The following is a 14,137-nucleotide window of genomic DNA, read 5'->3' as shown; positions in this document are numbered from 1 at the left end:
CACATCTTAAAGTTGCGGAGTTTGAAAAACATTTAATTTAGCATGTTCCTTCTGAACGTTTTGCCAGCCTGACAAACAAAACACTTCAAGAAAAAAAACAAGAGGTCAGTTGAAGTGTGTGTTGTGTTTTTCACACACGTCCCACCCGCTCACGTACCTACATGTTTAGAATTTAGAGAAAAATCGTCATCGCTGAAGTATTAAGTGCTTTATAAAAAAATAATACCGTTGGATTTGTTTATGTGTCATCCTGAAGATGAATTTAATTGTTGAAGGAAATGAATGAATTTGTATCTAGGCAATCTAATGGAGAAGGAGAAAGCTGTTAAAATGTGCTATTGAGTAATGTTAAAAGGCTAATAGTAAAGCCATTCCTTCTCCCTTCTTTCCCCACTCAAGAATAACTAGAGAAATAAAAAGCTGAAGAACACTATGTTTTCTTTCACTTCCTCTGAAAGCTACAATTGGTTGCAAATGCTTGGCTGTTTTCCTGTCTTTAAATGTGCTTAAAACATCATGACTGAGACGTACTTGGCTCATTTGTTTACCACAGTGTTTTATAACTTCAAAAGAACAACATTTAGAGCTGACAGTCACCTTGAGGAAACTTAAAGCAGTGCAGGACTGACCTCGGGTTATTACACTCTTGGTACTTCGGTTGCACAGAGATTTCATCATGCAGTATTCACTACAGCGTTCCATAGATAGAGCTCAAGCGTTGCCGCATGAGCTGACGTGGCCACAAGTTCTCTGCTGAGGATGGTGGCCCCCACGGTACCATAACTTTACTGTTCCCTTTTGCATTCCTTGGTGCATGCAGATGATGCAGAAAAGTTTTGAGATATTGAAAGTTCTTCAAGCAACTGAGATGCAGCGAATTATCTGATCGTGGCAAAGCAGGAGCCGAACAATGATCTCAGCCGTTGAAAATAGTTGGACAGTGCCAAGAGACTTGCTCTTCTGTGGTCCTGCATGCCCCATTGTTGTGGGCTGTCGGCCGCCGGCCCCTCCAGCAGCCGAATGAGAGGAGGAGGAGGTGTGGGAGTCAGGATGAGCATCAGGTCAACCAGGGAGCTCTGAGGGGGAAGAGGGAATGGAGCTGTCAGAGAGACAGTGATGGAGCCTGGGCCGTCCATCAGCCCTCAGATGGAGAGTCCCCAGGTGGCTGATGAGGAAGAAGAGTGGCTGCGCAAAAGGCAGAGGAGAGGAGAGCAGTGGAAATCTAAGGGTCGGTCCTTGGGACAGAAGACTGCTAACAAAAGCCCCACTCTAGCTCTGGGGATAACAGGCAGAGGTCGGAGATGAATAGATGTGGCAGACAACTATTCATCTTCCGTCTGGCCTGACTTGTTAGCCTGAGCAAGAAACATTTGGCCAGGGCTGCCAACATTCCTAATAAAGGAATCTTTTGAGTTCACATCAGAGGGTTTGTCATGTTTGGGGAGCTGGATCAGAACACCCATCATAATTTTACAAAAGTTGATATGAGCAGAGTGGCCTTCTCTATTAATAACTCACGTTCTACCTCTGATGTCAGCCTGTACGGTATACAAGTAGTCCTCAAATTACAGTCATATTTGGGACCAGCATTTCTGTTGCTAAGCATGGAGGTTCTTAAGTGAGCCATGCTCCATTTTATGACCCTTTTGACATGGTTGTTGTGTGAACCACTGCAGTTCTTAAGTCAATCATCTGGTCGTTAAGCAAATCCATCCCATTGTCTTTGCTAGTTTGGAGCGGCAAGTGGTGATTATGTGACCTTGAAACCGTCATTAAAACATGCCAGTTGCCAAGCCCCCAAATTTTGATCACATGACTGTAGGGATGTTTCAAGGACCCATCATAATTAACTTTTTTTTTTTTCAATGCCATTATAACTTTGATCCCTAAATATGATTCTGTAATTATTCTGCATATTTTGGGTGGGGGAAAGGAGAGACAGATGGATTAGTTGCTTTAGTTACTGTGTGTGCGTCTTTTAAGTATAAGTGAAGCAATTGTATTTCAGGACTACAGGAGACATCTACAAATTAATTAATAATAGAGCTCAGGTTTACATCTTCAACAAGAACAATGGGCTTCAGGGGAAGGCAACATTTTTTTTATGTGAAAATAATTATTTTGTAGAAAAATGTGCAGGCACATTGTCTACCTGTGTCTATTGTCCACAATGTGCACCTAGAACTGGCTGCAGTTGTGTTGTCCCTTGTTGTTGTTTTTTGTTAAAAACAACAAAACAAAGTTTAAAAAAAGGTTTCTTTCATGTCAAGGAGCATAGTCTATCAAGAAAACCTTATTAAGGTGTCAGCGTTTCCAATGAATATTTCAGAACCGGTGCCATATATCTCAAACACAGTAGCTCTCCTAGCATCAGTGTCAACTTTACTAAGAGGGGAATTATTTCTCAGACAAAATAGCATAAATATTGCAGGCGGTTGGCGCTATGGAGAGACAAAGTCTCTAGAGTCACTTATTTATTCTATTCTTCAAAAAAATACAGAAGAAGAAGAAAAAGAAGAAATTGCACTCAGGTCTCCTTGAAAAGGGAAGGAGCTTTTATATGAGACTTCACAAAGTGGACTTTTCTACTTTTTTAAGCACTGAAATAACATAATTATGCAAAAATGCACCAAAACGTTATTCTTCTTCTAAGAGCAACTGCTATGAAATTGGGAAAACAGGCTTTTGAGACACCTGGATTGGAAATTTACTTTCTGGTGAAACATTGGCAAGATTTTATGATAATGAATAGGCAGTGTTGGCTTGTAACTATTGCTTATCCTTCTAGCAAGCTGTATGTGAACAACCTTAGAAGATCGAGAACTATTTAAGAAAAGTGAAAGAATAAGTACAGATAGGCCTTGAGTTACGACCACGGTTGAGCCTAAAATTTCTGTTGCTCAGTGAGAAATGTGTTAAGTGGGTTTTGCCCCATTTTACAACCTTTCCTGCCTTGATTGTTAAGTGAATCACTGTAGCTGTTAAATTAGTAACATGGTTATTAAGTGAATTTGATTTCCTTGTTGATTTTGCTTATCAGAAGGAGGCAAAAGATGATAACGTGACTCTTAAATACGAGTCAGTGGCCCAGCGTCTGAATTTTGATCATGTGACCATGGGGAAATGCTACAATGGTCTTAAGTGTGAAAAACGGTAATAAGTCCTAGCAACTTTGAATAGTCACTAAATGAATTGTTGTAAGTCGAGGACTACCTGTACATAAAAACCTGGGTGATCATTTAAAGAATTTGAAACTCCCAAGATAAGAGCTTGGAGAATCTTTTGCTATTAAATGTTAGCAGGTGTTTGTGGAAAATTAATGTATGCAATCTTACTCTACTGTTAAAAGGATTTATTCTATAAAGTGCCTTCCCAGGGGAAGCTGAGTCAATACATCTAATCATTGGTTTAGAGAGTTGTCTCCTTTGCTTAGGACAACAAAAGCAGGTTGTGCTGTTGTGTAAATTAACATTACTTTGTGTCTCTGCGTGTATAATTTTTAATGTTTAAGTCAACATGAATGTTCCCTAAGCAAAAAAGGCAGGTTATGTATTTATTAATTATGTGAAAAAGAAAGTGATGCTAAGTATGCACACTTGGAGAAGGCGAAAGGGAGAAATGTTAAATTAAATTAAATGACTGACATCATAATTTTGAATGATTAAACTCGTGGAATTAAGATTTAGTGGTGATCGGTTAGTCATACAGATAACATTTTTGGTTTGTTGATTTGTATTGAGAGGTGATTATTAGGGTGGAAGCTAATCTTTTCTTACCTAAGAATGGTCAGTTAGATGACACACTTTCTCGGCATTCACATAAAAATGTATTTGGATATTTGAGATTGTGTAAATTGTCTAGTTTTGTTCGCCGCAATGTAAAAAAAGATGTTGAGACTCTAGAAAAGTGCAGAGAAGAGCAACCAAGATTATTAGGGACAGGAAGCTAAAACATATGAAGAAGGGTTGCTGGAATTAGATATGTCTAGTTTGATGAAAAGAAGGACTAGGGGTGACATGATAGCAGTCTTCCAATTTCTCAGGGGCTGCCGCAAAGAAAGAGGGAGTCAAGCTATTCTCCAAAGCTCCGGAGGGCAGAACAAGAAGCAATGGGTGGAAACTAATCAAGGAGAGAAGCAACTTATAACTGAGGAGAAATTTCCGGACAGTTAGAAGAATTAACCAGTGGAACAACCTGCCTCCAGAAGTTGTAAATGCTCCAACACTGGAAGTTTTTAAGAAGAGATTGGACAGCCATTTGTCTGAAGTGGTTTAGGGTTTCCTGCCTAAGCAGGGGATTAGACTAGAAGACCTCCAAGGTCCCTTCCAACTCTGTTATTCTGTTCTGTTCTGTTCTGTTCTGCTCTGCTCTGCTCTGCTCTGCTCTGCTCTGTTCTTTATTTCATTATTTTACTCTACTCTACCCTATTCTGAATTCTATTCTGTCCTGTCCTGTCCTGTCCTATCCTATCCTATCCTATCCTATCCTATCCTATCCTATCCTATCCTATCCTATCCTATCCTATCCTTCCTTTATTCTATTCTATTCTATTCTATTCTATTCTACTCTACTCTACTCTACTCTACTCTACTCTACTCTATATTTTAGTACAATTTGTTGTACTAATTTGTTGTACTAAGTACAATTTGTTGTGTAAAAATGGACAAGATAGAATTGAAGAGACTTGATGGCAATGTCATCCTCTCCTATCCACCCAGTTTGGCAGGGAAGGTAAGTTGCAGGCCTCATTGGTAAAGTATTTTGATTGGCAGGACAGTTTTGAGAACAAACAGACAAAACCACAAGTGTGCTGGGTATGCCACCTTTAGCTCAGAGAAGAGTTTTTGATATATCAAAATATTTGTTTGCAGTACAATTTTACACCCAAGGCTGAGGCGTTTACCCTTTAAAATTCCTTATTCAAGCATTTTACCCTCCACTCTACCCTGTCACCACCGGTGTTCAATATTTTGCTTTGTCTTAACATTATAACTGTTAAATTGTGTAGAGGTAATGTTTAATGGTGTTCAGTAATTGAGTTAATGATCAGGTGTGAGAGTACATTAAGTAGAATGCAGCTGTTAATTTTCAAAACCCATGTGTTTCCAGATTTTTTGGGATAGGCTAATAGTGAAGTTTTAGTTAATTAAGTCTCTCAACCATTGCAACCTTCTTTGGGGGTTTTCCTTTGTCACCAGAACAATTGGCTGCGTTTAATTTCCTCATTCACATTGGCAAATGTCATTGTTACAAGTGCAGGTATAAAGCAGGTGTCATAATAAAATTATCCTTTCCAGGGGATCCATTAATTTCAGGGATAGTCAGTACTACAGCCTTCTTTTTCCTCAGCTCATCACATAAGCACATTCTGGAAAACAATCTCTTACAGCATGTTGCATCAGCTCTTTCTCTCCGGCTTGAATAAACAAAAACGTGATGGCTCACAAAATAGATCTCACCGAAAACAAAATCTCGGTTGCTTACCAACAGGTTTAATATAGATACTTTGCTTTTATTGTGTTTTGTGGAGCATTTAACTCTGCCTTCTCCAACACCTGTACCTCTTTCCCAGCTCCCTTGGCTGTGTTTTAAATTAACTTGCCTGATTGTGGAATCAGTCAAACACACTTTGGTGTTGTGTAGATGCAAACCAGTAGGAGGCCCTAAAATGCTGAGATAGAAATTGTAGGTCTTAGAAACAACCAGTTCTGTAGAGCTGGGGTGATGGAAAGTGTAGACCATTCTCCAATCTATTTTGGAATTGGTTGAAACTCTCAATTTGCACAATTGGAGCTTAGCCTTATCAAAACCATCTTTTAAATCCCAAAGCAAAATTCAAATGTTACTCTTTGTGGGTCTTATCCCATTATTTTTAACATGCACATTCACTTGATACTTTTTGTTGTTTTAATTAAGCAAGATCTTAAGAAGATGTAGAAAAGCAATTCTGGCATTTTAAAGGTTTCTGTGAATGTAAATAATCAAGGACATTGCTTTCTTTTGCTTTTTCTTTTGTAGGGAAAAAGACAGTGGAGAATGTGGAGGAAAATAAGATAATAATGCCCAAGAAGAAAGTGAAAGAATTAAGAATATTGGATGGGAAGACTGCCCAAAATTTGTGTATGTAATATATTCATTTTATCCAGGGCTCATTTGAGCTTTATTTTTCTCCAGCGTTTTCAAAAATAATATAAAGAATAGATTTATTGTTCGATATTTAGAGGTAAACTATTATAGGAATTGACTATATTGTCTTCTCGGCCCTTGTTTTCATTAGCAGTACTGTGTGGAGAAATCATTTCTTCAGCAGAAATGGATAACAATAGATATGTAACAAAGCTCTGTTTTGACTAGCATATATATGGTTGCCCCTTCATTAGGACCTGGGTTCAGTTTGATGGTTGTGTTTTCTTTCATAAATCTGAGAATTAAAGCATTAGAACTTATCTGCATTAAGATTACACACACACACACACACACACACACACACACACACAGTGATACCTTGGTACTCATCTTTAATTGGTTCCAGAAGATGTGATGAGTACCAAAAATGATTAGTACCAAACAATTTTTGTTCCCGTAAGAAATAATACAGCAAGTCTACTGTGGACTACTAAACAAACAATGAGTATCGAAACAAACGTCAAAATGTGTTGGATGAATTTAAAACCAGTTGAGTACCAAGGTGTCACACATAGACATAGACACAGACAGACATACACAGACACACACACACACACACACACACACAGTATTTTTGCAGATTATATATCTGTCCCCAGACTTGTACCATGTTGCCTACATTTCTAAGTTACATTTTTACAACTTCATTGTATAAAATGGTGTTTTATTTTATGCAACACACTAGAATGCATAAAATAGGTAGAAACCTGTCTTTGGATTAAGAGTTCTTGATAAAAACCATACTTTTCACCATAAAATGGTTGAGATATATGCATTTAATGCCCTTTCTCAAATTTTGATGGTGTGTCATTTCAGCTATTTTCCTGGGATCTTTCCGCATGCCTTATGAAGAAATAAAACAGATTATATTAGAAGTAGATGAAGCAAAACTAAGTGAAGCATTAATTCAGGTAAGTTACTATGCCATTTTCTTTGAATAAAATTTAACTCTTTTATGAAAGTCTGTGGACATCTCAAGTTGGTTGTGGAGCTTGCGTCAAATGTCAAAATTATATGCCTTGAAAGGGGGAGGGATGTTTAAAATTCTGATTTATGACCAAAGTAATATGCTGAAAACCTCCAGTGAAGATAATCCTTAAAGTGGAGTGGGAGAAATCCAGCTGATCCAGATAGATCAGATGTTCCCAGCAGGAAACAATAGGACCACATTTACAAATATGCATGTTGATTCACAATAATTTAAAAATGCTGTTTAGCGTATCGTAACAATCTAATTATTTGTGTCATCTCAGTATTGTAGTTGGTGTGAATTTCGCTTCAGCATATCTAGAAGACTTGGGATTACAGATAACAAGAATCAGAAACAGACAACCATGTAGTAGCTTCATCTTTTACGGCAAGGGTATCAAATCCAAGATCCCAGGACTGGATCTGGCCCATGGAGTGCTTAGATCTGGCCTGTGGGGCCGCCTAAAAAACAGCAAGGGACTGGCCCACGATGCCTCTGCCAGCGATGGCCTCGGGAGGGCCACAGCCACCACAAGTGCCCCCGACACAACTGACGTCGAGCTGGCCATACCCACCCTTGGCCACACCCACCCTGCCCTCCCAAGGTCAAACACAACCCTGATGCAGCCCTTAGTGAAATCGAGTTTGACATCTCTATTTTATGGAATAGTCCAATGCTTCATATAATAATAATAAAAACATAATAAGCAGACAGTTGTTCCATATACCTATTCAGAGTCTGTTAGAAATTACTCTGAATTGGAAACAAGGCTTTCATTTGAATTTGTGAAAGAGCTCATCTCTATTTGTTATGATAGGTTTAATAATGAAAACCCACAGAGTGGGTCCTAGAACGGTATAATGTAATGAGTTGTTTTGAGACAGGAAGGAAAGGTGGTATTTTTGAATGCAAGAAAGGGCACCTATTTCAATATTTTCACTTAACTAACCTTTAAGTGTGCAATTAACATTTTCAGAAAATAAAAGTTTCTGTTAAATTATTGCAGAAATGTGAAAAGCAGTTTAAGTGATGTCTCGGTTCTGTTTTAATGGGCAGTTTTTAACATCGCTGTGCTGATGTGCTGCAAAATTAGAGATATATAAAGCATGAGAGATTAAACACAACGTTTTCTCAATACTGTCACAAATATCTTCTTTTGACTTTCTCTAGTTGGATGTGTAGGTCCTACTCAAAAAGAGGGTGGGTTTTTTGGGGGGTAAAATGTTTAACTGTAATATAACTATGAAGGTGCTGAGCTATATCAGGCTCTTGTACTGTATGGAATAAGACCTGAAAACAGTGCACAGACAATCCACCTTGTAATGCTGATTTCAAATTTTGAAAGCTGTAGTTTTCCTTTTTCCTCACTGCTCTAAAGACATTTTCATCCATTTTTATGAATGGAAGCAAGGAACCAGCTCTGGAACATAACAATTGAACTCAAGCACTCTTGATTCCATCTAAGGTTGATTATAGATAGTCCTTGATTTAATGACCACCATTTTTGTTGTTAAGTGAGACAATTGTTAACTGAGCCTTGCCTCGCTGTAGTTGTTAAGTTAGTAACATGGTTGTAAAGTGAATCTGGCTTCCCCACGGAGTTTGCTCATCAAAAAGTGGCAAATGGGAATCACGTCGCGTTGGGACACAGCAGCGTTCATAAATATGACTCAGTTAGATGCATCTGGATTTTGAGCACGGAGTTGTACATGGAGTTGCTGCAATGGTTGTAAATATAAAACACAGTCATCACGTCTCTTTACACAGTCATTTACGTTCCTTTTTTCAGTGTTGTTGTCAACATCAAGTAGTCACTAAATCAGGGATGTCAAACTCTGTCAGGATCGAACTGCTGGCAGTGGGCAGAATTTACCCTGCAATACTGCATTCTAACCACCCTGCCATTAGCGCTTTTAAGATTTTTTGCTTTCAGAATCTTTCTGAAGAAGCCATAATTTAAGGTTGTTGTTGTGGTTTGCTGGAAGCCTGTGCAGATGGCAGTGGAATTGGACAGTGGGAAAGGGACCAGTCAGGGAGTCTGGAGAGGACTCGGACAAGGATCCTGCATCCGATGCAGAGATGGGGCCAGGACCATTTGGGAGTGGGATGCTGACTCCGGAGCCTCTGGAGTCTGGCAGCAGTGCGGCCAAGGAACAAGGGGAGCCTGTTCCCAGTGTGCGTGTGCACAGAGCTGCCAAAAGGCAAGAGCAGTTAAGACAAAAGGTGCGACTCAGGAGTAAGGTTTGGAGGTGATTGGCCCCTCCCATAAGACATAAAGGAGGTGCAAAGGGACAGAAACCTTTGCAGGAAGCAACAACATTTGCTCTGTTTGGATTAAACCTTGAAGCTCTGTGTGGATTTTGTACTTTGGTTGGTTTTTTATAATTCATTTGGCATTTTAATTGTTGGCAGCAATTCAAAGGAGAGAAAGGTGGGTTCTTACCTCGAGGGACTGTTTGGGACTCATTACAGGCTGGGAATGAACATAATTCCCAGCGTTGAAATAAAACAAGTTGTTTTAACTAAGCGTGTGCTTAATTACGGTCTTGGGAAGCCTTGGTCAGAAGAATTATTTCATCATCCAAGTCTTCCAAAATATACCCCAAGTGAGCCTCCTGTCATTACCTTAGTTAACACATTTGGCATAACAATCACAATAGCAACAAGGGCTGCCTGGAGAAAAAATTGATCAGCGATGGTTCCAGAATCTGGAATAAAGGATGCCTGGTGTATAATTTGCAATTGTTTTGATATACAGCATTATTGAACCGTTTTTCAGAAGGGCTGAATAGGAAATGTAAAGCCCCTCTTTCACGCTCACGAGTGGAATGGTCGCTGTTTATGAATATATAGTAATAAATCACCGGCTCGTATTTCAAGGTTACACTATCACCTCATTATATTTGGAGCCAGGATATACACAACCTTTTGCTAAAAATTCTGCAGAAATGTTTTCAGTATATTGAACGGGTGGTGAATGAAATAATTCCCAAACAGTGAATATCTGGGGATTGCCTGCCTGTGAATTAAGGGAGGGAGGAATCGGCTTTTCGTGAAAAAAGTAATTGCTCAATGGATATCAAAACAATCCTTTGAAGTTATAATGCATTTTGCAAGTTTCGGACATTAAAGAGGGACAGTCTTTTAACTACCGCAAATCACTTTTTCATACTATTGGACACCATTATATGCTCAGAGAAACATGCTTGGGACAGCTTGAAGACCTCTAATCGTCTTCCCTTCCAAGAGAGAGAAGAGCAGTAATCCCTCATTTCTGTTTCTCACACTAGAACTTGGTTAAAAATCTCCCTGAACAAAAAGAACTTAATGCCTTAGCTGAACTGAAGAATGAATATGAGGATCTCTGTGAGTCAGAACAGTTTGGAGTTGTGGTAAGTTGGATTATGTCTTCTCTCCTCTTTTCTCCTCCTTCTCCTTCTCCTTCTCCTCCTTCTCTTTCTCCTTCTCCTGCTTTTCCTGTCCTCCCTTTCCCTCCTCTCCATAAAAATTCTTATTCTACTTATGCTCTAGTTAAATTCTTAATCATGCCCAGTGGTGGGATGCAATTTTTTTTTTACTACCAGTTCTGTGGGCGTGGCTTGGTGGCCGTGGCAGAGGAAGGGTACTGCAAAATCCCCATTCCCACCCCACTCCTGGGGGAAGGTTACTGCAAAATCCCATTCCCTCCCCACCCCACCAACCTGCTTTCCAGCTCCATTCTCCTGTGCAGGGCAACCAAAGAATACCCAGGCAATCAGCTGGGGTGGGGCCAGTCAGAGGTGGGATTTGCCGGTTCTCTGAACTACTCAAAATTTCCGTTTGAAATTAGAGAACAAGAAGATAAACAATTTTATAAGGTTTGGGATCTATTCTATCAATGGTTAGAAAATAAAATAAGGTAATGAAATATGTAGAATTTTACAATATATGGAGAATAGAATTATATACAATATAATATAAAGATGTATTATTATTGGGTGGATTTAGGATAATAATATGAATTGTTATAATATAAATCAATTGAAAAAATATGGAATATCTCGTATTACATGAAGGAACAATAGTACAGTCAAATGAATGATTAACAATGATAATAATGTATTTAGAAATATTTGATTGATAATATGAGAATATATACAAGTAATTGTAAGTGAGGACTATGGAGAGGATGCACAAAGAAAATGTAACCAACTGACACATTGTATGTACATAATTGGAAGATGGCTTTATGTTTTTATGTTGTGTTTGTGTATGTTTGTCTAAAAATAAAATTTATTTTTTTTAAAAAAAAATCCGCTACTGGTTCTCCAGAAGTGTTCAGAACCTGCTGAATACCACTTCTGATCATGCCTGACCTTATTTGTCATGATGATCCAAGGTTAGCTAGATGTTGTCCCCTAGCTGGATCCCTAATCGCTGGTCAGTTGGCGTGATTAATTGTAGAATTAAAGATAGTTGGAATATCTTTTTTTCAACTTCGCTGCTGAATGGCCTGCGAGCATATAAATATTTTAATCCATTAATACTTCTATAAAATTCTTGGGGAACAAAAAAGGGGCCAGAACAATGTGACAAAATACGAAGTTACTTTGATATTTTTATTTAGTACATTCCTCTAAACTAAATATTAGAGTTTTCATCAAAGCTAAAATATTGCTTCAAGGAACACTATGAGGTACAGTTTAGGCAAGGGGGAAAAATGATATCACTCAATTTGAACTACATTTCTATATTAACAGTTTTATAGGTGTTGATTGCAGCTCCTCTGGTTTTCTTTTTGTTATACTGTCAGAAGCCTTCGTTTCTTTTGTATGTTTATCTTCCCTTAGGGCTCCATCAAAACATGTGAATGTCTCTTTCTTTAAAACAGAATCACCATATTTTCTCACACTTGTCATTTAAGCTTCTTTTTGGTCTCTTTGGATTCCAAGATGGTCCAGGCTGAGTAAATTTTTCAGAGTTCATCCCATATAATCACAGGAGATTAAAGCAAAACAACACCTTACATGGTGAACTGCTGTTTATTATCCAAAATAATAGTCGACATCCATGAGAGAATTTTGCCATGTTGAAACTCATAGGGAATTCATAAGTTATTCACATAGTGTTGAGGCCTTATTTTGGGAGGGAGTATTAATCTCTGACAGTTGTTCTACTTATCTGCAAATCCACAGCTTACACACAAATTACATTTTTATTACTGTTTTATGTATTACAAAGAATTCTGCTGGACTTAGGAAAGATTCACCTGTTTATGGATCACAGAACAGGAATGTGAGTGGAAAGTGATTAGGAGCTAAAGGATGCTATTTTTTGTCTTTTCAATATGTCTTTGACCCACCTTCTCTGCCTTTTTTATTACCATTTAACCTCTTGGGTCTGAAGCTTAATTCCAGTCTTAAGCCTCTGCTCAGATGATGTTTTCAATCTCATAACCTGTTTGCTTATGTGGATCCAAATACATTCATGATAACTAAACCTTCCAGAATCATTTCTAATCTTATTTTGCCACATTTTGTATTCTTTGAAGAAGAATTATCTTAATTTAGACTTTGGTTAGAGACTGGAAAAAAAGTGGGGAGGGGGCAGATAATTGACAACCTAGCCCATAGCTGGAAAAGTGTAAGGATAGCCACTCCCTAGAACCTCCCATACATATCCATTTGGATAAGAGAAGAGTTTAGTCTGGCAAGATTCTGTCTGTTGTATGTACGCGAATAAAGAACTGAATTTTGTCTGGATGCTTCTACATTATTTTTGGCCTTAGCCTGACAGCTTTTAACTAAGTCACTGAGATGTGCAAGACATCTAACTCCACATTTTAATTGAAAATCAACTTTTCCCATACATATACATATACAATGTGCTGTTTGTTAGAGAGTCTTGTTAAATGATGGAATCAGAGGATCACTATTCAAATACACCCTTCAAATATCCTATGCTGCTTATAAAATCTAATCATTTTTATAGATTCCTCTTATTCAGGCTGCAGTTAAAAAAACCACATCATTGCTAAAAGGACCCCTGCTTATAATGACCCGAGCTCTGGTGTTTAAAAAGTATAGGTTGCTTGCAATTCGTATCTGAAGGTGAGAGGTTGTTTTCTTTCTTCAGAATGCATGCACCTATTTGCATATACACATTAGGTAAGTTAATGATTAATATAAGGCTTTAATTGGATAATCAATATACCCATCAAACCTAATAAAGGTCAAAATTAGATGTTTAAAATTCATTTAGAAAAATCACACTTTCTAATTAGGTGACTTATTATAATAGTCTAATTAGCTTAATATTCTTATTTGTGCATGAAAATTGGAGCATCACATTTTCATTTAGATGAAACATTAAGATGAATTATATCTTCAAATTAGGTACAGCGTTTGGAATTGTATCCTAGTGTAATAATAAAAAAAAGTTTTGCAGTGATTTTGAGGAAGATGAAATTGAATGATAGAAAACAAAAGTTGCTATAGTGATATCTTAACTTTCAAATATGAAAATTGACATGTTCAAAACTGTTTATAGTTTTGATGTTGATGCTTTAATGTTTCTTATTTGGGATTTCTCAGAAACAAAGAAATAATTTAGTATTTAATAAGCACTTCCTGACATATTTTATGAATTTCACATGGCAATCTAAAGAAAACACTAACAACAAATATACAATTAAATTACCACATGCATATCTCAAGTACAATAATGTTAATCATATTTATTATTTCTTCAGTTCTCACTATACTGTTCTAATTCACTCCCTTTTTTCTTCCCTGCTCCATCCTTAATCTTTATTGGAAGATCAGAAAAAAATATTAAGCAAAAAATGTATTTAGTTCTTAAATATTACAAGCCAGCTTTCCAAGCATGTAGATGCATGATTGGATTTGAATACAATTTAGAGGAATTAACTTTTCTCTGTCTGACATGAATTATGGATTTAACTCCTTTTAAGAATACCATTTGACCTTCAGGATGACAGAA

At 37.6% G+C, this 14,137-nt stretch overlaps 1 protein-coding gene across 3 annotated transcripts in view; it reads left to right on the top strand.

Annotated features, from left to right (window-relative positions):
- Positions 1 to 14,137, top strand: part of DIAPH2 (diaphanous related formin 2) — a 262,348-nt gene that overhangs the window by 92,912 nt on the left and 155,299 nt on the right. For all 3 annotated transcript variants that reach the window (XM_087941081.1, XM_087941079.1, XM_087941082.1), the window contains 3 exons: positions 6,019 to 6,120; positions 7,003 to 7,097; positions 10,447 to 10,548. In XM_087941081.1, the coding sequence (XP_087797207.1) occupies positions 6,019 to 6,120; positions 7,003 to 7,097; positions 10,447 to 10,548 (299 nt within the window). The remainder of the gene's footprint in view (positions 1 to 6,018; positions 6,121 to 7,002; positions 7,098 to 10,446; positions 10,549 to 14,137) is intronic.

Source organism: Pseudonaja textilis, chromosome 12 (genome assembly GCF_049901715.1).
Source record: "Pseudonaja textilis isolate UNSWEBS1 chromosome 12, rPseTex1.2, whole genome shotgun sequence".
In the NCBI taxonomy this organism is placed as follows: Eukaryota; Metazoa; Chordata; class Lepidosauria; order Squamata; family Elapidae; genus Pseudonaja; species Pseudonaja textilis.
This window is presented reverse-complemented; position numbering and strand designations above follow the sequence as displayed.